Source organism: Eumetopias jubatus, unplaced genomic scaffold (assembly GCF_037043125.1).
Source record: "Eumetopias jubatus isolate StellerSeaLion01/CBP00866 unplaced genomic scaffold, mEumJub1_p1.0 scaffold_4, whole genome shotgun sequence".
Classification (NCBI taxonomy): domain Eukaryota; kingdom Metazoa; phylum Chordata; class Mammalia; order Carnivora; family Otariidae; genus Eumetopias; species Eumetopias jubatus.
The window spans coordinates 37025192-37048321 of record NW_028274810.1 but is presented as its reverse complement, the minus strand read 5'-3'; the positions used below and the strand labels follow the sequence as shown (position 1 = coordinate 37048321).

The following is a 23130-nucleotide window of genomic DNA, read 5'->3' as shown; positions in this document are numbered from 1 at the left end:
AAGAAAGCACCCGAGGCCCTACAGGGCTTCCCGCGGCCCCGCTCCAGGACATGGGGGACTCCAGGCTGAAAGACGACGGGTTCTTCGAAGCTAACGGTTCTCACGCCGCCTCCCATATCTCAGGGATGAGCATTCGAGCTCAATCCCTGGCGACAACACTCCAGCTCAGCGGGCCGCGGAGGTGTCTGTCAGGGTTACCCCATCAGCCGACCCCGATCAGGCCCCCTCACCCAGCCGCCCTCGTCCCGGACGATACGTCACTTCCGGCGCGCGCGCCAGCCCGGGGAGAAAGATCGGGGCTTGGGAGGGGAGGCGAGCAAGGGGGGCGGGGCGGGGGAAAGGGGAGTGTCTGCCCGCCGCCGCCGCTGCCGCCGCCGTCGCCGCTGCCGCTGCCACAGCTGCTGCCTCCCGGGCTGAAGAGTTGGCCGAAGCCCTGCCCTCCGAACCGGTCCAGTTTTCCCGCCCGGACTCGGGGCGCCAAAGCCGGGAGCACTCACCGCTTTGATCAGTGCAGAAGCGGGACTTGCCTCAGCCTGTGGAGCGGCGGGGACGGCCCCGGCCCGCCTTCCCCTCCCTGACCCCTTCTTTCCATCGCCCCAGTCATGGGGAACGCGGCGACCGCCAAGAAAGGCAGCGAGGTGGAGAGCGGTGAGTCAAGGGCCGGGTCTGGGTACCCGCCGGGCGGGCGAGCGCGGGGCATCGACCGTCCCTCCGGGTCGGAACCCCGAGGCCGCGGGCATGGTCCAGGCCTCGCAGCGGCCGCCGGTAGCTGCTTGTGGGGGCCCTAGGGACCAGCTGCCTTCCTCCTCCACAGCCTTCTCCCCGGCTCCGGCGTGAGGGCCGAGCGCGAAGGGCCGGATGGAGAGATCGAGGTAGAAGAGTGTTCCCCGAGACTCCCTTTCTCTTTAGAGCGAGGGGATGCACTCACTAGAACAATTCCCCAAATATGGTCCGGATAAAGAAGTCCCTTGTACCATCCCAACCCTCGCTTCCCCTACCCCCGACCACCTCTTTGGGAGCTACAGGTAGTGCTGTGGGCAGAGTTGGCTCTTTTCCCTCCATCGCTTGGGTCCAGCCCAATCTTATCACAGGGTAAGGGGCTGCTAGTCTGGCTCTCTGCTGCAGGTAAGGTTAATTATGAGTAAGCAACTATGTTTTAGAGATCCTGCAGCTCTTCAGATTAGGAATGGAAGATATAACGAGACTAAACTGCAACTTTAGCCATGAAAAAAAGCAAGGCAGGTTTGCCTTTTCTTGTGACATTTCGAGACTCTCTTAGAGTGTCTGTAAAACTTAAAGGTCACTGGAAGTTAAAGTGCTTCCAGAGTAGGGTGAATTTCTTCTGACAGCTGAAAGTGCAGGCACCGTACACTTTACACCAAATAGTAAAAAATCATGCAAATTGAATTTCTGTATAGTTAATCAATCAATCAGGATGGTTGTGGAAAAAAATTGATGTGCCTTTGTAAGGTTCATCTCAGATTTTATAATTCAGAATGATAAGACAACAAATGGAATTTGTTATGTCACCAGGAGTAAATGACAGAATGCCAGATGATTTATTCAGGTTTGTGTAATTAGTATCTTTTAATGTTTCTATGTTTGTAACATGTTTTAGGTTAATTTTGTAATTTAGCATGAAGGAAAAAACTTTTTTTTTTCTGTATCAACAAAGCAGAATCAATTTGGAAAAATTTAGTCATTCATCTTGTTTAATGTGAATAATGAGATCAGATTATATGGTTTATGTTTCACCAGTGAGGTTTTGGTATTAATTTTCGGGAGCTCCAGAAAATTTTGATGTACTATCATACAAATTATCAATGACCATACTTTAGTATGTGATAGGGAAATTTTAAAAAGCCAATTTAGAGTTAGAACTTTATCTTTTCTTTTTTAACTGCACAAATGTAGTAACTGTACAGAAAGTATAGGAATGTGGAAAGTGTAAAGAATTATTTGTGTCTGATGGGTTATCATTTTTCCTTTTAAATTAAAGATAAAACATATGCTAATTGTGTTACAAAGGAGTGTGCTTGGTAATTGAATCATTCAGTGATTTTCATTAGGAAGTACTGGCCTGTACAGTGTTTCTATTTTTAATAGTGATAGTAGACTCTTCTCTGATCTATATATTTCCATTTTTAAGTTACCAAACTAATTCTCCCTGAGACAGTACTGATTTGAAGCTCAGAACTATGGGATAATCTTGGAATATTTACAGAAAACAGAATGGAAACTTTAAATGTTTATCTAAATATATTTGAATTATTCCTATAAACGAATTCTTTCCTGAGCTTTAACTATTAGTGACAGTCTATTTAGTAAGTATGTTAGGCAGCTTTTTATGTAAGTTTATTTATGGAAACTGAAGGTCAATATAGTAGTTTGAATAAATGTTGTGAAGTGATAAAAGAAAATAGCAAGTGATATCTCATAGGAACAGTTATTAGAAATGCCATGTGTTGATTACTTTGTAATATCATCTGGAGCAATGTTATCAGGTGTGTGTTGCTGCTGTTCTATAGTGAATAAAGAAAGTTTATTGATATCTCTTAAAACTTAATGAAAGGACAGCTTTTACCATTACAAACCTAACTGTTCTATATATTTTTACTTGAAAATACATGCCTTTCAAAATTTGAATGTAGTTATTTAAACTTCAGTTGATACATAACAGCATAAACTTTTAGAAATATGAGTAATCTTACAGATCAGCCTGTATAATGATTCCATTTCAAAGCCAAAGAGCCTGACCTTTGAAGAAACTGAAGTTGAGATCAGATTATTAGTGATACCAGAGTAAGGAATAGAATCTGGTGCTCTGACTCCATTCTGCCTCATGAAATAATCAATTAATACATGTATTTTCAAAATGCCTGCAAAGTGTATTAGTTTCATTTGGAGACTCTAAGTGAAAGCTCAAGAAATCTATCTAGTGTAAGTGAGAAAATGTACTTATAAAAGTTAACCGAAGAGCAAAATATGGTAAGTTCTAAAATTATGGAAAGTGAAGTTAGAACTCTGAAAACTAACAATAGGAAAATGTTTGATTTGAAATGATTAAAATGTATAAGGTTGATTAAGATTTGAGGTTTGGTTAGGACCGTGCCTCATATGGGTGACTCTGGAGCTTCGGTATAAAAATATTCCAGAGGAATGAAGCTTTGACCATTTGGCGCCTCTGTTGTATTCTATTGAAATCTCTCTACTCTTAGAATGAAACATTTTCCAGGGTAGGACGTGGAGATGCCATTCTCACCTCCATACTTTTTGGAGATAACATTAAGTTGGGTACCTATTTTTCTACTCTAGTGAACTAGGAAATTGTATTGATATATCTTAAAACTTACTGAAAGAACATCTCTTACTATTACATACCAACTGTTCTGTGTATTTATAAAAACTTATTTTCAGAAATATGTGTTTCAAAATTTGAGTGTAGTTACTTAAACTTCCACTAATACACAGTAGCATAAATTTTAAATATATGAGTATATAATTCTCTGGGAAGTTATAAACTCTTGTCATTCAAAATTGTTTTTTTTTTTAAAGATTTACTTAATTTGAGAGAGTGAGAATGAGAGAGAGAGAGAGTACATGAGAGCGGGGAGGGTTAGAGGGAGAAGCAGGCCCCCCCGCCGAGCAGGGAGCCCGACGCGGGACGCGGGACTCGATCCCGGGACTCCAGGATCATGACCTGAGCCGAAGGCAGTTGCTTAACCAACTGAGCCACCCAGGCGCCCCTCAAAATTGTTTTACTTATCCAGTCTCTCACTTCTTACTTTACCCACAGTCACCAACATAAAAAACAAATGCCACCATTTTAACATGGGAAGGTTTTTTTGTGGTTTATTTCATTTTTTTTAAGAAAAACATTAGACCCCACAGGTTGCCTGTGGGGCTTTGTATTACACTTTCATGGCAAAGGTGTTGAGGGCAATGGTTCGTGAAGTCCTGTTAGAGATTTGGATGCAGATTCTTCTATGACTGTAAGTGGTAGAGCCACCATGTAACCTAGTGTTTACATAATGATTTTGAATGTTTTCCAAAGTATCTCTCTGTCTTGAGAGCTTGAAGGTGAATAGAAATTAATCAAAGAAAGTCGCCAGTAGACTAGGTTCAACCAAAACACAAGTTTCATAAAACTTGCATTTTTGGAGGGCTTACTATGAACCAGGTTCTCTGTGTACTTTGCATGTATAATTTCACTTAATCTTTCCAGACTACTATGAAATAGTTTAATTATTTTTCCATTTTATAAATGAGGAAATGGAGGCTCAGAGAGCCTGAATGATTTGCCTAAATTTGTACAGCTAGGAAGTCAAGGAGCGGCATTTGAACCTAGGCAGCTTAACCCTGGACCCAAAATCCTAACCACCGTGCGAACAGTCTGTGTGTATCCAATGGGAAAACTGATTCTGAGACACACAGAATAGCTTCGACTTCGCTTTGTTTCAGTTTATTATCAATTATAGGAAATTTTGGTTGTTTTTAATAGTGACTTCATTTGTATGTATTAAGTATCTTAAATGAGAGAGTTATTTTTCTTGTACTGTTCTCTAGATGCAGTTTCCTCATCTGTAAAATGAAGATGAAGGATTAAATCATCTTGAAAATCTTTTCAGATTTGATATGGTGTAATTTCAAATTAAGCCATATAAATTAAATTATATGCCTAAACCCTACAAATATTTGTATTTGTATTTAATTATCTTTCTCATTTGTAAATGTATACTTTCCCTTCCTGATAAATAGCCAATTAAAACATTACTATTTAAACTTGTATTGCCATTTTAAAAAGTATTTAGAAATTTGCATTTTGGTTTAGAGTAGTACTATCCAGTCAGACTTTCTGTGTGGTGGAAATGTTTCTGTGTTGTCTGATGTAGTAGTCACTAGCTGTATGTGGCTATTGAGCAGTTGAAATGTGACCAGGGCAGCTTAGAAACTGAATTTTTAACTTAAACGTGGCTGTTAATGTTTGGTATATTGGACAGAACGGGTTTAGAACATAGCTGTCTTTATATGTAATAAAAATGCCAACCCATCTTTTCATCATCTTTGGAATTTGGATCCTCACAAGTATGTGTCTGTCGATGAACGGAATGCTGGACTTATCTTTTCTCATACTAGGAATTAACTTATTTCTAAAGCATTTCCCCTTTATAACTTTAGTGAACAGATTACTACAGTAATTTGTATATAATCTGTAAAGTTAACTACAAAGTTAATTTCTCTTGGGTTCGACTAGAATTATTTTTTTTTTTAGTTTTTAATACTGAATCTCAGTGAAAATATTTTTATTGAAAATTTTTGTAGATTTAAATGTTGATTAGGAAAAATTTAGTGATCTCATATGTTACTCATGTCTTTAAAGATTTTAATTATCAGATATTTTTAAGGGAAAATCAGTAGCAGATATTTGTTCCAATTTACTGGATTGGCAGAAGTACTTGGGAATAGTTTTCGAGTTAAAAATTTTTGAAAAAGAAAAAAGGTCATAACAAACAGCAACACTATTTAAATAATAAATACATATTATCTCATCCAGTTATGTGATTTTGTAATTCATTTTCTGCGGATCATCTAATGCATAAAATCATCTCATGTTCAGGAACCATTTTTTCCATTCTCCTGGTCAGTGTCCTTTACTTAGGATATAGACAGATTGTTGCGTTTCATTGCCGGTAGCAGGATAATTAAAGACATGAAAGCCAGCTTAGAAAAGTAAGCCATAGTTTATTTAACATGTGCAGAAGCAGCATATGAAAAGATCCTAAGTAAGCCAGGATAGTTATTAAAATCCTTCAGATAGTCAGGAGTTGACCATAAATCATTTTGATATTCCATTAAATCAATAAAATAAAACAATTAGTATAATTTACAAAATTGTCTGTTTATCTAGGTGATATTAATGTTACTTCACATATGTGCCCAGATTTTTTCAGAGGAATAAATCTTAAGTTTATAATGAAGAAAAATATGTTAAATAGAAAAATGTGGAATTTTTTCTAGTAATAGAGTAAATATACCATAGTCAGTACCAAATTATTTTGAGTATTTTAATTTAAAAATATTCCTTCAAGAGTATCTATATGGTGGGCGCCTGGGTGGCTCAGATGGTTAAGCATCTGCCTTCGGCTCAGGTCACGATCCCGGGGTCCTGGGATCGAGTCCCACATCGGGCTCCCTGCTCCTTGGGAGCCTGCTTCTCCCTCTCTCTCTCTCTCTCATGAATAAATAAATAAAATCTTTAAAAAATATTCAAAAAAAAGAGTATCTATATGGTTATTTTCTTTGTTGGCTCATTCATTCATTCCACATAATTGAGTTCTTAATATGTGATGGACTCTATGCAAATCTATGGGAGTAAAGATTGAATATGACACAGTATCTGTTCCAGAGTGCCTGCATTCCAACAGGGGAGACATACTAGTCAACAAATTAATGGGGGGGAAATAACTGTTACAAATACTTTCATAAAAGCTCAGTGGGGAAACCAATAGAAAGTATGATCATTTCCACTGGCATGGGGAGGGTGAGATTCAAAAAGGACTTCAAAGAGGAAGTGGGCTCTGAGTTGAATATTGAAAATGGTAAATGTTCAACAGCAGGATTCCAGGGGAAGTGTGTTCTGAGTAGGAGGAACACAGCAGAGATGCCGAGGAGTGAAACAAAACGGGATTTACAGGAAAAGGAAAGTCAGTTGTCTATTACGACTGACAGAGGGTAGAGTTGGTGGTAGGGAAGAGGGAAAATTGTATAACGGAAGGTAAGCCTGAAGAAGTGGACAGAGGCCATGTAATGGAGAGATTTTGAATCCTATCCCATAGATATTAGGGAGCTTTTGTAGGCTTTATAATAGGGAGAGACATGATCAAATTTGGGTTTTAGAGAGCTCACTTTGGCAGTAATGTGAAGACAAGTCACTGTGGAACAAGTGGAGTAGAGGCAGGATGATCAATTAGAAGACTCTAATGCAAGTAAGGGAATTTGAGGGTCTGAATCGAGGTGGTAGGGGTAGGGATGCAGGAAAAAATCTGAAATTTGATACCTTTGGAAAATGAAAATGAGCAAACTGTACTTGGAGAATGAGGAAAAAGAGGATTTGGGAATAACACCCAAGTTTTCAGCTTCTGTGCCTTAGTGGATGGGTTGTGATTCCAGTAATAGAGTCAGGAAATGAATCCAAGGCGTGGCGCAGAATTGGGGGGCATATTGAATTCAGGATGCTTATGGCATTTCTGGGAAAAATGATATCTGATTGGTTGTTTTGTATGTGTATTGTCTTTAATTCTCCCAGCCATGGGAGGAAAGTGACCTTGGATGGTCAGAGGATCTGTTCCATATAACATCCTCATTTTGCTCCCTTTTTTAAGGTCAGCTGTTTAGAAACTATAGAACTACAACATCTGACATAATTCCTATGGCTACTAAAAGCTTAGCTTTTTTTGTTTTGAAAAGAGTAAAAGCTAAAGCACTGATGAAAATGGTGTAACATTTGAAGAAACACAGTAATTTAAAATCAGATAAAATACTGTTTTCATAATAAAAGTGTGCATCCTGTAAGCTATTGAGTTTTGTAGAGCCATGTGTAATAGTGGAAAGAAAATGTAAAATACAGAACCAGTATATTTTACTAAGTAGATATCAGTTTTCTTCTCCCAGAGTGCTTTCAAATAGATATTAAAAAGTTGGGATATAATTTAGTAGTAAGAACATGAACTTAGAATAAGAAAAGTCTAGATTCTGTTTTCTAATACTTTCTATTACTTCACTTTGAACAAGTGTTTGTTTTAATGTCTCCAAGCTATACTGTAAAATTGAGAAGGATGGATTTGATAATAAGGCTGTGGTCTTTTCCAGTTTTATACTCCAATGATTCCAGTATATTTATTAAGAGAAAGAATGTACATTTAAAAAGTACCAAGACTTGGGGATAAATTATAGAAGGTTTTCACAAAATTATGTGGGTAGAGAAGTGGCAAATGAGCCTCAATGTGAGCACATATAAGATACTGACTGTATTTAGGAAATTTTTTTTTTTACCTGTACTTAAAGAATGATAGCCTCTGAATTTTTGACCTAGGAAACAAATTTATGAATCACCATACTAATCTTTGAAGATATTCTCATGTTCTACTACAGGTAAAGGGATCATTTAAATGTTGGAAATAAAACATAAAGCAATCTGCTATTAATGTAAAACCCTTAGCATACTATGTGTAGTTGGGTATTTTTTATGATTTTTTTTTTATTTCTTTAAAGATTTTATTTATTTATTTGGGAGGGAGAGAGAGAAGGGGGGGGAAGGGGCAGACCGAGAGGGAGAGGCAGACTCCCCGCTGAGCATAGAGCCCAGCTCAGGGCTCAATTCCAGGACCCCGAGATCATGACCTGAGCTGAAGTCAGACGTTTAACCAAATGAGCCACACAGGTGCCCCAGTTGTGATGTTTTGTATGTAGCAGAACCAGGGAAAGTTAAGATCAGAGGCAGCTAGTAGGGGAAGAGAATGGAAGGTCTATTGTATGAGAGTAAACTAAACAAAAACAAAACAGAACTTTTCAAACTAGAACAGTTATGGCTACATGACTGTAATGTATAGGTCAAATAGCATTGACAGAAAATCTGGGACTGTTCACCTAAATTTGAAATACTAGAACTCATGGGATTTTCCTCAAAACTTATAAAAGCTAGTTGTAGAGCAAATAAAATGCCAAATACCTTGGTAAACTAGGCTTAGAGAATAAATATATTTAACTGCTTTTTAATCATTTATGTTTAAAGGTAAAAACATTTGTGCTTATAAATTCAGCTAGTATTTTTAGCAACTTAAAAATTGCTAGAGACAACCATGAGAGACGATGGACTCTGAAAAACAAACTGAGGGTTCTAGAGGGGAGGAGGGTGGGGGGATGGGTTAGCCTGGTGATGGGTATTAAAGAGGGCACATTCTGCGTGGAGCACTGGGTGTTATGCACAAACAATGAATCATGGAACCCTACATCAAAAACTAATGATGTAATGTATGGTGATTAACATAACAATAAAAAAATTTTAAAAAATTGCTAGAAAGTTTTAATGCTTTTTTACTCTTCTTATAGGTTAAAAAAAACCCTTCAGTTCCTTACCAACTTTTGAAAAAGTCATCAGTATTAACAGATAAACCTTTTTCTTACTTTTGAGGTTTATTAGTGTAAAGCAAATAATAAATTGTTTCCCCTGATATGGAGGTATAGCTTAAACTTTTACTTTAATCTTATAATTCATCCAGTTATTTAATTTTTAAAAATTTCTTGGGGACGGGAGATAAAGAGTTGCCTTTATATAGCTCATAGTCATTTGGACGACTTAAATAAGTAAAAGCATAATTTTGTAGGAAGCATAGTATAGGATGTTTCCTATAGTAATAATTTGATTTTTAACTTTTTGGTTGTCATGTAAATTAGATTCAGTAATGTTCTGTATCTGTGCGGATGATTTTCTGAGTCAGATTTGGGACTCTTTTAAAGAGAGAAATGCACTAACTGACAATTCACAATGTTGAATGATACACTAGCACGTTTGACATTAAAGCTGCATTAGAAAATCTGGTGTAGATATTATATCTTATCTGACTTGCTATTTACAAGGTAAAAAGTCCCAGGTTTTATAGCCATGATTTAAGGTTGTATTCCCTGCTGCCTACTATTCATATAACATTAACTTTTCAATGGCTTTTGAAATTTTTGTTTTCTTGTAAAATAACTGTTGAATCTAAACCTTAAGTCCTTGACAAATCTGTATTCTCCATCTGGACTTTGTCCTCAAAAAATTAAAGATATTGTCTTGAGATCTCACTTTAGAGTCCTACTTAATAAAATGAGTATTCAGTTTCTATATTATTCTTAAGTAAATGACCATATTGCATTAGCAGACCATTGTCTGTGAGCCACAAGAGAACATGTTTGTACAGGTATTACTTAGCTTCTTTTGTAGGAGCTAGTTCTGCTAATAATTTAGCCCCTCTAATCCAAGGAGGAACTTCCTAGCTGAGTAGGAGCCATGAAAGGTTAAACGGGAAGAGTGTGAATCCCTCTTTGGGCTATATTATTGCTATTTACAAGGTAAAAAGTCCCAGGTTTTATAGCCATGATTTAAGGTTGTATTCCCTGCTGCCTACTATTCATATAACATTAACTTTTCAATGGCTTTTGAAATTTTTGTTTTCTTGTAAAATAACTGTTGAATCTAAACCTTAAGTCCTTGACAAATCTGTATTCTCCATCTGGACTTTGTCCTCAAAAAATTAAAGATATTGTCTTGAGATCTCACTTTAGAGTCCTACTTAATAAAATGAGTATTCAGTTTCTATATTATTCTTAAGTAAATGACCATATTGCATTAGCAGACCATTGTCTGTGAGCCACAAGAGAACATGTTTGTACAGGTATTACTTAGCTTCTTTTGTAGGAGCTAGTTCTGCTAATAATTTAGCCCCTCTAATCCAAGGAGGAACTTCCTAGCTGAGTAGGAGCCATGAAAGGTTAAACGGGAAGAGTGTGAATCCCTCTTTGGGCTATAGTCTTGAAGTTACTAAATAAGGTATAGTTCATCTGGTAGAATGACAGAGACAGAACAGTCATTTATTTGTCATTCATTCAATCCTTTAGTCATTCTCAGTCAGTATTTATTGAGTGCCTGCTGTGTACCAGACTCTGTGCTAGTCCACAAATGCAAATATGTGAGTAAAAATAAGAATTGGTTCCTATTTTAAGCTGGGAGACAGATACATACAAATATTTATGATAAAATGTGCAGTGATACCTTTATCATAAGATTGATACTGGGGTGAAAATACAACATAGGAGTTTATATAAGAATAAGTATAGAATTTCTGAGATCATCTTGGGAGATAGACTGTAACTGAAATAGAAACTGGCTTTGAGTCCATTTTGGAGATGTTTATGTTTGTGATTGTAGCAGCTGTTTCTCCAACTATGCATTGTGATCTGTAAGGGCAGAGACAGTATCTGTCTTTTTAGTGTTTTAATCCCTAAAATTTGGCACATTTCCTAGCTCATAGTGGAAACTAAAATCATGGATAGTTAAATGGATAAAAAATTCAAGCCTCTTGTAGAAGTGTTTACTCCCCATCTCTCCCCTCAGTTGGCCGGTACGTTCTCTGCAATGTATTGACTATTTGGGCCTGTTAGTTGATTTTCTTGATAAGAGGATACCTCTTTCTCTCTTCTTAGCATATAGTAATTTGACATTTATATGTCAAAATTATGTCACTTTTAATTGGTACAGAGAGATTGGTCTCAGACTTCAGGTAGAAAGACATTAGATTAGGAAAAACTCCTAGGCTCCCAATTTCTTGAAAAATCCCTGCTCATTTGAGGCCTGCTATCTATAGTCTGAATGGTTATGTCTCCCCAAAATTCATATGTTGAAATCCTACCCCCCAAGGTGATACTATTAGAAGGTGCAACCTTTTGGAGGTGATTAGATCATGAGGGCAGAGCCCTCATGAATGAGATCAGTGCGCCTACAAGAGAGGCCCAGGAAAGCCCCCTTGCCCCGCTGCCGGAGGAGGCCACTGTGAGCAGACGGCCGTTGGGAGGAGTGGGCTCTTAACCAGACAATCTGCGAGCACCATAATCTTGAACTTTCAGGCTTCAGACCTGTGAGAAATACATTTCTTTTGTTTATAAGTCACCCCGTCTATGATATTTTGTTAGAGCAGCCCAAACAGGACCAAGACAGGGCCTGTACTATTAAGCTGTACTACGATGTTCCCATCCTGTTGTTTTCATTTACCAATCTCTTGTTCACTTCTCTTTGTTCATCAAAAGCTTTGGCACCTGGCTCACAATCTTTCTCTATACTCTAAGCCCTGCATTTATCCTAGGTGGCTTCAAATTCTATGTGGTGGACCCATTCCTTACCATGCATCCCAGTTCCTTGACCACATTATCTCCTATCCCCTTCTGTTCACTTCATTTCAAATAGCCAGTCTCACCAAGAATCTTACCATATTTATTAACTGCTCAAGAATCACTAATGTATGCATGCCATTTTCTGATCACAACGTCCTCTCCTTTTTCTTTGCTCTTTAAGTATTCTCACTATTATTCTTCATCGAAATCTTTCATCCATTCATCCATCGTGTCTCTCATCTCTTCATTTTCCTTCTTAACCAGTTTGATTACATGGTCGCCAGGATCTGTTGCACTTTTGTCTTTTTATCACATCTTTCTGACAAAAATCTAACTGATAAACTCAACTATCTGCTTTCTCAGTGCTTTCCGTTAAGAGCTAAAAAACCACTAGAGAAAACCACGTAAAAGGGCAGTATAAATTCAGCCTAAATAGGCTATCAACATGATTTGACAATTCTACCATATTTCTCTGATCAACACTGTCCCATTCTTTATAATTTCTATTTTATTCTCTTCACACTTCTGAATCCCCATTATCTCTCTCATTCTAAGAGATGATCTTGCCTCAGATCTCACAAAGAAAATAAAATATATCAGACAAGAACCCCTTCACCTTCTTTCTATCAAACATGCACACCTCCTAGATTTTAACTTAATTGATCTTGTTATTTTGTTTTAATAGAAGAATTGTCTGTTCTGTTTATCTGTTGTTATATCACATATCACTCCTTCATTTAGTGGCTTAAAGCAATGATAACATTTATTTTGCTTAGGAAAGTACAGTTTGGGTAGAGTTCTACAAGGACACCTCATCTCTGCTTTATTTGATAGCAGCTAGCTCAGCTCAAAGGCTAGAGCCTAGAATCACCAAAAGACTTGCTCACTTTTTCTTATTGTGCTGGCTGTAGGTAGTTGGAACATTAGCTGGGACTTTCGGCTGGCACATCTACACATGGCCTCTACGTGTGGCGTGGGCTTTGTTATGGTGGCTGAGTTCTAAGGGAACGGGAGAGAGCCAGGTGGAAGCTGTATCACCTTTTATGACCTAGCCTCTGAAGTCAAGCAGTGTCATTTCTGCTGCCTTCTATTGTAAGTCACTTAGATGAGTCCATATTTGAAGGAAGGTGAATTAAATTCCATCCTCTGATGGGAGGAGTTTAAATAACTTTTTTGACCTGTTTTAAAAGCCACTATATGATGATACATCTTCCTTTACAAGGCCAATCCCTCCACCATTACTTTAGATCCCTTACTGCTTTCCCAGGGACCTTATGCTATTACATATTCTTCTCTTTTTATAGTCAACCTGCTTTCTTTTCATTTGTTTCTAAATTAGACCCTGTTTTCTTTACCTTTCTGTTTTGCTTTTTGACTCTACATTGTCTCCCTTTTTCATCTCTTACGTAGTAAAGTGAACTGGCCTATGATTTATAGAGTAATGTGGCCACTTCCGTTACCTTTGGTGGCCAGGCAGGTAATTTAAATGTGTGTTGGATAAAACCTGAGAACAGGATTTAAAAAAAAAAAAGAGTTTTTTTTCTCTTGATATAGTATAGATATTTACAATTACCATGCAGAGAGCATAACTTATATTTAATGCAGAAGTTAAACACACATCTAGTTAAATGGCAGAGCTGAGTGTGACACAGACTTACTTGGTGTAATGCAAGGCCCTCATAATCACTGTGTATACTGCTCCCCTAACATGATGATGATATTTTCTTTTAAAAATTGTGCATTTGAAACTGTCCTAGAATCCAAGGGCCTCTAGAAGCTCTATCTACCTATCACCTTTTTAGAATATTACTTAACTTTTCCTACATGCCAGACACTGTTAGCGCTGCATGTATAATAACTCATTTAATCTTCACAACCCTTTGAGATAGGAACTATGATTGCTCTTATTTTATACAAGAAGAAATTTAGGCACAGAGAGGTTAGGTAACTTGTCCAAAGTTATATTGTTAGTAAGCAGTGAAGCTAGCGTTTGAACCCAGGAGGTCTGACTCTAGAGTCTGTTCCTAACCACCACACCATATTGGCCACTTTTCTAAAAATTTGTAATTTTTTTTTTCATTTACCTATCTCTTTTGTAATAATATTTCCAGTGATAGAAAACTCATTACTCTGTAAGGCAATATATCAGTCAGGGCTACACCAGAGAAACAGAATCAGTAGGATATACATTAAGAGATATATTGCAAGCAGTTGACTTAACTTATTGTGGGAGCTGGCTAGGCAAGTCCAAAGGGCAGGTCTAAAATCCACAGGCATTTAGGAAGGGCAAGCTGGAACTCTTGGGTGGGCTGAAGCTGCAGTCCACAGGCTGAATTTCTTCAGGGAAGCTTTAGTTCTGCTCTGGCCTTTCAACTGATTGAATCAGACCCACCCAGATTATCTAGGATAATCTTTTTTACTTAAAGTAAACTGATTATAGGCTTTAATCACATCTAAAATATACCTTTACAGCAACACCTAGATTAGTGTTTGACTGAATAATTATTTAGAGACTACCCTAGCCAAGTTGACACAAAAGTGATCATCACTGGCATTTTTTTTTTTTTTTAAACCCTGGGGTGGGTTTGGGGTGGTCAGCGGCTTTCGTTTTCCCAAGCTACGAATGGAACTTCTGTTTTCTTTTCAATATTCATGTATTTATTGATCACTCCTGCCCCCCTTCAACTCTACCCCACCCCATTACCACACCCAAAAGGATTTCATGTGTTTTGCATTTGAAGATATCTACATAAAACATATTACCTTTAAAACAAAATTTTAAAAATAAATAAGAGCCTCAAAATAAAAGGTAGAGCAGTGATTGAACTGAAAACCCTATGCTGAAGCTAGTTACTGTATTTGAGCATAAAATTAGCACTCTTTACGTGGCAAGGGAGTTACATAGTATAGATATCTCTTTCCCAAATTAACAGATATTCTAATAAGAATTTAGCATCAAATTCTAAAAGGAAATTAATCTATATAAATACAAGGAGCATTGGCCTACATAATTAACAAGATAATTATTACTTAATAAAAGAGAGAATTCTCTCTAGATTTCTAGGTACAAGAAGGAGGGTTTCAGAGAGATGGATAGTTATTATTGTTGCTGTTATTTTGGTAATTCTTATTTATATCTTGACCTTTTTTTATCCTCTTTTGATAAATAAAATTTAAAATGCTATAAGGTCCTTTACTAAGACACAGATTTAAAGTGAATGCCTCAAGACCTTTAATCTGACTAAACATCTTACCTTAAGTGTGTGTCTCATGGATGCTCTGATGTAAGACACTTGGGATTTACAGAAATAAGGACGTTCGTTGTCTTATACCAGCTTAATGTGAGGCACAAGGTAGAGAAAGGTGTCTCAGAAAGAAACATGGATGCAGCTTTTGTCTATTGAAGTTGATTATAATTTGATAATAAGAAACTTAGTCTATTATTATTATTATCAAAGTGTAGTTGACTTACAATATTCTATTAGTTTCAGGTATATACAACATAGTGATTCAATATTTATATGTATTACAAAATGATCACCACGATAAATCTAGCTACCATCTGTCATCATACAAAATTGTTACAGATTATTAGCTATATTCTTTCTGCTATACATTGTATCCCTTGTCTTATTTATTTTAAAACTGGAAGTTTATACCTTTTAATCCCTCTTCCCTATTTGCCCATCCCCCACACCCACTTCCCCTCTGGCATCCACAGATTGTTTGTATCCATGAGTCCGTTTCTGTTTGGGATTTTTTTGTTGTTGCTGTTAATTTATTTTATTTTTTATTTTTCACATATAAGTGAAATCATATGGTATTTGTCTTTATCTGACTTATTTCACTTAACATAAAACTTTTTGGGCCAAGTTGTTGGGATGTTGTCACAATGGCAAGATTCAATTCTTTTTTATGGCTGAGTAATATCCATTATATTTATTAATTTGTTGAGGTATGTTCTCTCTATAAACACTATGTTGAGTTTTTATCATAATGGATGTTGAATTTTATCAAATGCTATTCTGCATCTGTTGAGATGATCATATGAATTTTACTTCTTCACTTTGTTTGTAGTTTATCATATTGATTGATTTGTGGATATTGAACATCCTTGCATCCCTGGAATAAATCCCAGTTGATAAGGGTGATGATCCTTTTAATGTATTGTTGAATTTAGTTTGTTAATATTTTGTTGAGGATTTTTGTATCAATGTTCATCAGGGATATTGGCCTTCAATTTTCTTTGTTGTGGTGTCCTTTTCAATTTTTTTGCAATAGTTTGAGAAGGATAGGTATTAAGTCTTCTTTAAATGTTTGGTAGAATTCACCTGCGAAGCCATCTGGTCCTGGATTTTATTGATTGGGAGTTTTTTCATTACTGATTCAGATTCATTACTAGTAATTAGTCTGTTCAGATTTTCTGTTTCTTCTTGATTCAGTTTTGGAAGATTGTATGTGTCTAGGAATTTATCCATGTCTTTTAGGTTGTCCCATCTGTTGGCATATACTTGTTCGTAGTTGTCTCCTTGGACCCTTTGTATCTGTGGTACAAGTTGTAACTTGTCTTTCATTTCTTATTTTGTTTATTTGGTCCTTCCTTTTTTTCTTGAGAGTCTGGCTAAAGGTTTATCAGTTTCATTGATCTCTTCAAAGAACCAGCCATTAGTTTCATTGATCTTTTCTATTGTTTTGTTCGTCTCTATTTCATTTATTTCCCCTCTGATCTTTATTATTTCTTTCCTTCTATTAACTTTGAGCTTTGTTTGTTCTTTATCTAGTTCTTTTAGGCGTAGGGTTAGATTATTTATTTGAGATTTTTCTTGTTTCTTGAAGTGGGCCTGTATCACCGTAACTTCCCTCTTAGAACTGCTTTTGTTGCATCCCATAGATTTTGTATTTTGTGTTTCCTTTTTCATTTGTCTCCATGTATTTTTTTAAAGTTTCTCTTTGATTTCTTTGTGGACTCACTGGTTGTTTAGTAACATGTTGTTTAGCCTCTATGTGTTTCTGTGTTTTTTTCCAGATGATTTTACTACTTTTGTCTTTTAATCTTCATACTAGCTATGCAGGCAGTTGGTCCACTACCTTTACTGTATGTTTACCTTCACTAGCAAGAATTTTTCTTTCATAATTTTTTTCTTTCTAGTTATGGCCTTTTCTTTTTCATTTAAGGAAGATCTTTAATATTTCTTCTAAGGCTACTTTGGTGTTGATGAACTCCCTTAGCTTTTACTTGCTTGGGAATCTTATTTCTCCTTCAATTCTGAGCTATAATCTTGCTGGGTAGAGTAATCTTGGTTATAAGTTTTTTTCCTTTCAGCATTTTGAATATATTATGCCAGTCACTTCTGGCTTGTAAAGTTTCAGCTGAAATATCAACTGATAGCCTTATGCGGGTTCCCTTGTATGTGATTAGTTGTTCTCTTGCTGCTTTTAAAATTCTCTCTTCAACTATTGACACTTTGATTATGTGTCTTGGTGTGGATCTCTTTAGGTTCATCTTATCTGGAACTCTCTTTGTCTCTTGGATTTGGATATCTGTCTCCTTCACCAAGTTAGAGAAGTTTTCAGCCAATATTCTTTCAAATAGGTTTTCTGTTTCTTTCTCTCTTCTCTTCCTGGGGCTCCTATAATGCAAATGTTAGTATGTGTGAGTTATGACAGAATTTCCTTAAACTATCCTCATTTTTTAAATTCTTTTTTCTTACTGTTGTTCAGAATGATTGATTTCCACTGCCCTGTCTCCCAGATTGCTGATCTGTTCATCTGCATCATCTAATCTGCTGTTGATTCCCTCTAGTGTATTTTTCATTTTGGTTGTTGTATTCTTCAGTTCCAATTGGTTCTTTTTTATATTTTTTTATCTCTTTGTTGAAGTTTTCACTGTGTACCTTCTTTTTCTCACTTTGGTATCTTCATAACCATTACTGAAACTCTTTCTCTAGTAGATTTGTTATCTCCATTTCATTTCATTCTTTTTCTGAGGTTTTGTCTTGTTTTTTAACTTGGAACATATACCTCTGTCTTCTCATTTTGCCTAAGTCTGTTTTTTCTATGTATTAAGTAGATCAGTTATGTCTTCCTGGTGAAGGAGTGGCTTTATACAGAAGATGTCTTATGGAGCACAGTAGTGTAAACATTCCTGGTCACCATAACCAGGTGCCCCAAGAGTGACCTGTGTGGGCTGTGTGGACCCTCCTGTTGTGACTGGGTTGTGATTGGTACACTCATGGTACATGGAACTTTCCCCCAGCATAGCTGTCTGCAAGGTCTAGCCATGACTGCTTCAGCCAGGTAGTGTGTGTGTCTGGCCCCATGTCCATCTGGCTGAGAAGCTTGGCTGTAAGTAACTATTGCAGGTGAACTACTGTGTGGGGTTAGCCCCTAGCAAGGCTGGCCTCAAGGCCCAGCTGCCATATCTTTAGGGGCCTAGGTGGTTGGGGCAGTCCTTTGGCATGGTTCACTTCAAGGTTGAGCTATGATTGTTGTAGGTGTTCTAGTGTGCCAGACTGGCCCCCTAGGGGAGGGGTGCTTGGGAGAGGCTTTGGTGCTGGCCCAGCCACTCACCAGGAGGTACTCTGGACCAGGTGGGTGATTGACTGAAGTGATTCTGCAGGGGAATGTGGGAATGGGGTGAGCAGTGCTAGTGCAGTAGATGGAGAGTGTCAGAAATGGCACCCACCAGCACTGGGCTAGCTAGGAAGAAGGGAAGTGCCAAAAGAAAAAAAATGGTGCTTCTCTGGCACATGCCCTAAAATTAGTCAATAACTAATTGATCTCCTTCATGCGTTACCCAGGGGCTTTTTAAACTGCTGCCTCTGCCCTGCTACTTGGAGTGAGTGAGATTGTGCACTTGCCCTTTAAGAGCAAACTCTTAATTTCCTACTATCCCCCAGCTCCCCTGGACATAAGCTGGGGAAGTTTTCAAAGCCAGGAGTTGTGGGGGCTTGTCTTACTGGTGCAGGTACCCTGGGCTTTGAAGCCTAATGAGGGGCTCCTTCCCCTCATTCCTCAGGGAGGACTTGTTTGATTGTGATATCCCTCCTGCTTGTAGGTCCTCATACTGAGGGTATGGTTCCTAACTGAACCACATCTCCACCCCTCCTAACCCTCTCAGTGTGGCTTTTACTTTATATCCTTAGTTGTGTATGATTAGTTCTGCTAGTGTTCAGTTCATTCCTAGAGATAATTGTTCTATATGTAGTTATAGATTTTGGTGTGTCCCTGGGAGGAGGCAGCTCATCCTACTCTGCCATCTTGGTCCCACCCCCTAACCCACAGAGTTTTAACAGAAATTTTATCTCATTGATTAAAAGGGGCAGAGAGAGTTCATAATGAAAAGAAGCTTGTGAGCTCTCAACCTCCTGTGAAAAGGATGCAGGCTCAGAAGCTATTCAGCTCTAAACACTGGCCATTTCTTATGGAAAATGAAAAGATGACTCAGAGGATGCAGCCAAGAAGCCAGAGAGTAGAGCTAAGAGACATGGAGAACCACTGCAGGACTAATCAAGGAACTGATGACATGTGCCCTACTGGATTTCAGAATTGTTATTGACCAATGACTGTTATGTTCTCTGGTTTTCTCCCTTTTTGAATGGGGAAAAAAAACACTGCAATTTTCATATTCTTTCCTGACCATTGTATATTAGGTGTGTGTTGGGCAGTTAACTTGTATCTTTAGTTTATTCATCTTCAGGTTGGAGGAATTGTACCTGAGAAGCTGCAACCAAGAAACTGGATCTGAGAAGCCTCATATATATATAACTGTACCTGATTTAGTTTAGGTCCTGGACATTGAGCTGATGTTGTAATGTGATGAGACTTTTGGGCCTTGGGAGGGTTTGAATACATTTTGAAAATGAAGGACTGTACGGCATCAGGGAAATACAAATCAAAACCTTCATGAGATACCACCTCACACCAGTCAGAATAGCTAAAATTAACAAGTCAAGAAACGACAGATATTGGCAAGGATGCGGAGAAAGGAGAATCCTCCTACAGTGTTGGTGGGAATGCAAGCTGGTGTGACCACTCTGGAAGGCAGTATGGAGGCTCCTCAAAAAGTTGAAAATAAGAGCTACCCTACAACCCAGCAATTGCACTACTGAGTATTTACCCCAAAGATACAAATGTGATCTGGAGGGACACGTGCACCCCAATGTTTATAGCAGCAATGTCCACAATAGCCAGACTATGGAAAGAGCCTAGATGTCCATCAACAGATGAACGGATAAAGAAGATGTGGTGTATACACACACACACACACACACACACACACACACACACACAATTAGGCAGCCATCAAAAAACCCCGAAATTTTGCCATTTGCAACGACATGGATGGAACTAGAGAGTATTATGCTAAGCGAAATAAGTCAATCAGAGGAAGACAAGTATCATATGATCTCACTGATATGAGGAATTTGAGAAACAAGACAGAGGGTCATAGGGGAAGGGAGGAAAAAATGATACAAGAAGAAACCAGAAAGGGAGACAAACCATAAGAGACTCTTAATCTCAGGAAACAAACTGAAGGTTGCTGGAATGGAAGGGGGTGGGAGGGATGGGGTGGCTGGGTGATGGACATCGGGGGAGGTATGTGCTATGGTGAGCGCTGTGAATTGTGTAAGACGAATCACAGACCTGTACCCCTGAAACAAATAATACATTATATGTTAATTAAAAAAAGAAGAAAAGAAAATGAAGGAGTGTAAATAATATGTGGCCAGAGGGTAGACTGTGACAGTAAAGATGGGTGCAAATTTTTAACCACCTTTTCCATGCAGAGGCATAGTTGATTTCTTTAGCCCATTGAATCTGGGCTGGGTTTGTGATTGTTTAACCAGTAAAATATGTTGGATGTGATGCTGGTCAGTTCCAGGCTTATGCCTTTGAGAGGAATGACAGCCTTTTCTGTCATAGAAGCCAGCTGCTTTGTGAGAAGTCTGGCTCTTCTTGAGACCAGCATACCGTTAGAAGCCCAATTAGCCACTTGGAGAAAAAGAGGAAGAAAGGTGAGTGAGAGTGTGAAAAGATTGGCCATGTGGAGTAGCTCCTAGGTATTAAATGAATGAAGCTTTCTTAGACCTTTCAATGAGCCCAGGCTTCAACTGACACCAGATGAGTGAGTGACTCAGCCAACAGTAGGAAGTGAGATGCCAGATGTATGACCTCAGTTGTGCTATTCCAGCCATTCCCCAGCTGTTTGAGCAACCAGCTCTGACACCTGACCTTGTAGAACAGAGATGAACAATTCCTACTGTACCTTATCCAAATGCTTAAATCACAGAATTGTGAGCAACATATGGTTATTGTTTTAACATTAAGTTTTGGTGTTTATTACATAGCAATATACAACTGAAATACAAACGAAGGAGCTGAAATACAAATGAAGGAACTGAAATACAGAAAAATTCTGTCACTTGCCTAACTTCAAAGAGATAATAAGAACCATTGCCTTCAATCACATTTAGGGTTTATTTTTTTTTAAAGATTTTATTTATTTGACAGACACATTTTAAACTATGTGCCTCTTCTTTACAGAGGAGACTCTGGGGCCCCTTTTCAATCATTAATGAACCTATCTACACCTACAGGTTTTCCATATAATGCATTTATTCCTACCACTTTTCATCTAATAGTTGGACAGTTATGGTTAGCTAGCATATCCCTTGACTTAATTCTACAGTAATGATATAATCTGAGGGTACAGTTGTGTACTGTTCCTTAGTTTAAAAAAAATCTTAAGATTTTTTTTTTTTTTGCCCACAAAAGCATTTAGTTAGCAAAGTGCTACTGACTGAAAATTTCTTAAAGGAAATTCAGGATAATTTATATAATTTACCGGAAGGTAAGCAACTTAATTCTCATAAGGCATTAAAGTTTTTCTCAAATGTCCTTCTGATTGCATTAGAGGTCTTCTCTCTTGACCATTCTCTAGAACAAAATTCTATCCTGGTCATTTTCTTCCTTCTAGATGTTTTCATCTGGAACATTCAATTCCTTCCCACCTCCTCATTTGCAGAGAAACTTCTCTCTTTCACAGAATATTCAGTCTAACTTTGAGGCACTGACACTTGCTTTTTTGCTTTTCTCAGAGTGAACTTATCAAACTATTTTTCTCAACAAAGGGATTTTCATAACTATTAAGGTGAAAATTTCCACTCAGCATTACTTACATATAAGAAAAAAAAGAAGACAAATCTCAACCAGAATCCTTTTAGTCACAGATAAACACTGTTAACACTTTTTGTTCAATATATATATATTTTAAGTATATGGGTGCATAAGAAAAAATGAGGTTATAATAATAATAGCATAGTGCTTATTATGTGCCAGGCACTGTTATAAGTGCTTTAATCTGGTTTATTTTATTTAATCCACCTCACAACCCAGTGAGGTCTGTACTTTTATTAACCGCATTTGCAGGTGAAGAAACTGCAGTAAGTTAGGTTGTTTGCCCAAGATCATATAACTGAGATTCAAATCCAGGCCATCTTTACCTTACAGCTTGCACTTTTAACCATTATTCTAACCTGCCGTCCATATTGAATATACTGACTTACAGTTTGTTTTTATTGTTTGTTTTTTTATGTCATGAATTTTTCCATGCTACCAGATTATTTTGTAGGGAATTTTTTTACATTAAGTATCTTACATTTATTAAAATAATAACATTTATAGAACAAATTTTTTAACTCTCCACTTCAACAGTAACCATTCTCTCTACTTGTAATAGCATTGATTAGTTTTCCTGTTTTATAAATGTAATCATATAGTATGTGCTCTTTTCTGTCTAGTTTCTTTTGCCTGACAGTTTGTGGGATTCATCCCTATGGTTGAGTATAGTTGGAAATTGTCCATTCTCTTTGCTGCATAATACTCCATTTTTTGAATATATTATAGTTTATCCATTCCTTTCAATGTGATAAGTTTACATTTTGGGGCTATCGTAAATGGTGGTGCAATAAACATTCCATGTATTTTGGTGAACATATGTGTGCATTTCTATAGAGTATGTCACTAGTTGTGGATATTTACCTTTAATAGATATAGTCAAATAATTTTCTGAAGTGGTTGTACCAACTTGCATTACTACCAGCACTGTATGAGAGTTCTCATTGTTCTACATTCTTACCAATTTTTGGTTGTTTCTTTCTTTTTTGCTCAACCACTCTGGTGGGTGTTACAGTAACATTTGTA

The 23130-nt window shown here is 37.5% G+C and overlaps 1 protein-coding gene across 1 annotated transcript in view; it reads left to right on the top strand.

The window, feature by feature from the left end:
• The first annotated feature begins 389 nt into the window (after positions 1-389).
• Positions 390-23130, top strand: part of PRKACB (protein kinase cAMP-activated catalytic subunit beta) — a 116196-nt gene continuing 93455 nt past the window's right edge. Inside the window, exon 1 of the mRNA XM_028102449.2 lies at positions 390-648. Within this exon, the coding sequence (XP_027958250.1) occupies positions 603-648 (46 nt within the window). The 5' untranslated portion in view covers positions 390-602. The remainder of the gene's footprint in view (positions 649-23130) is intronic.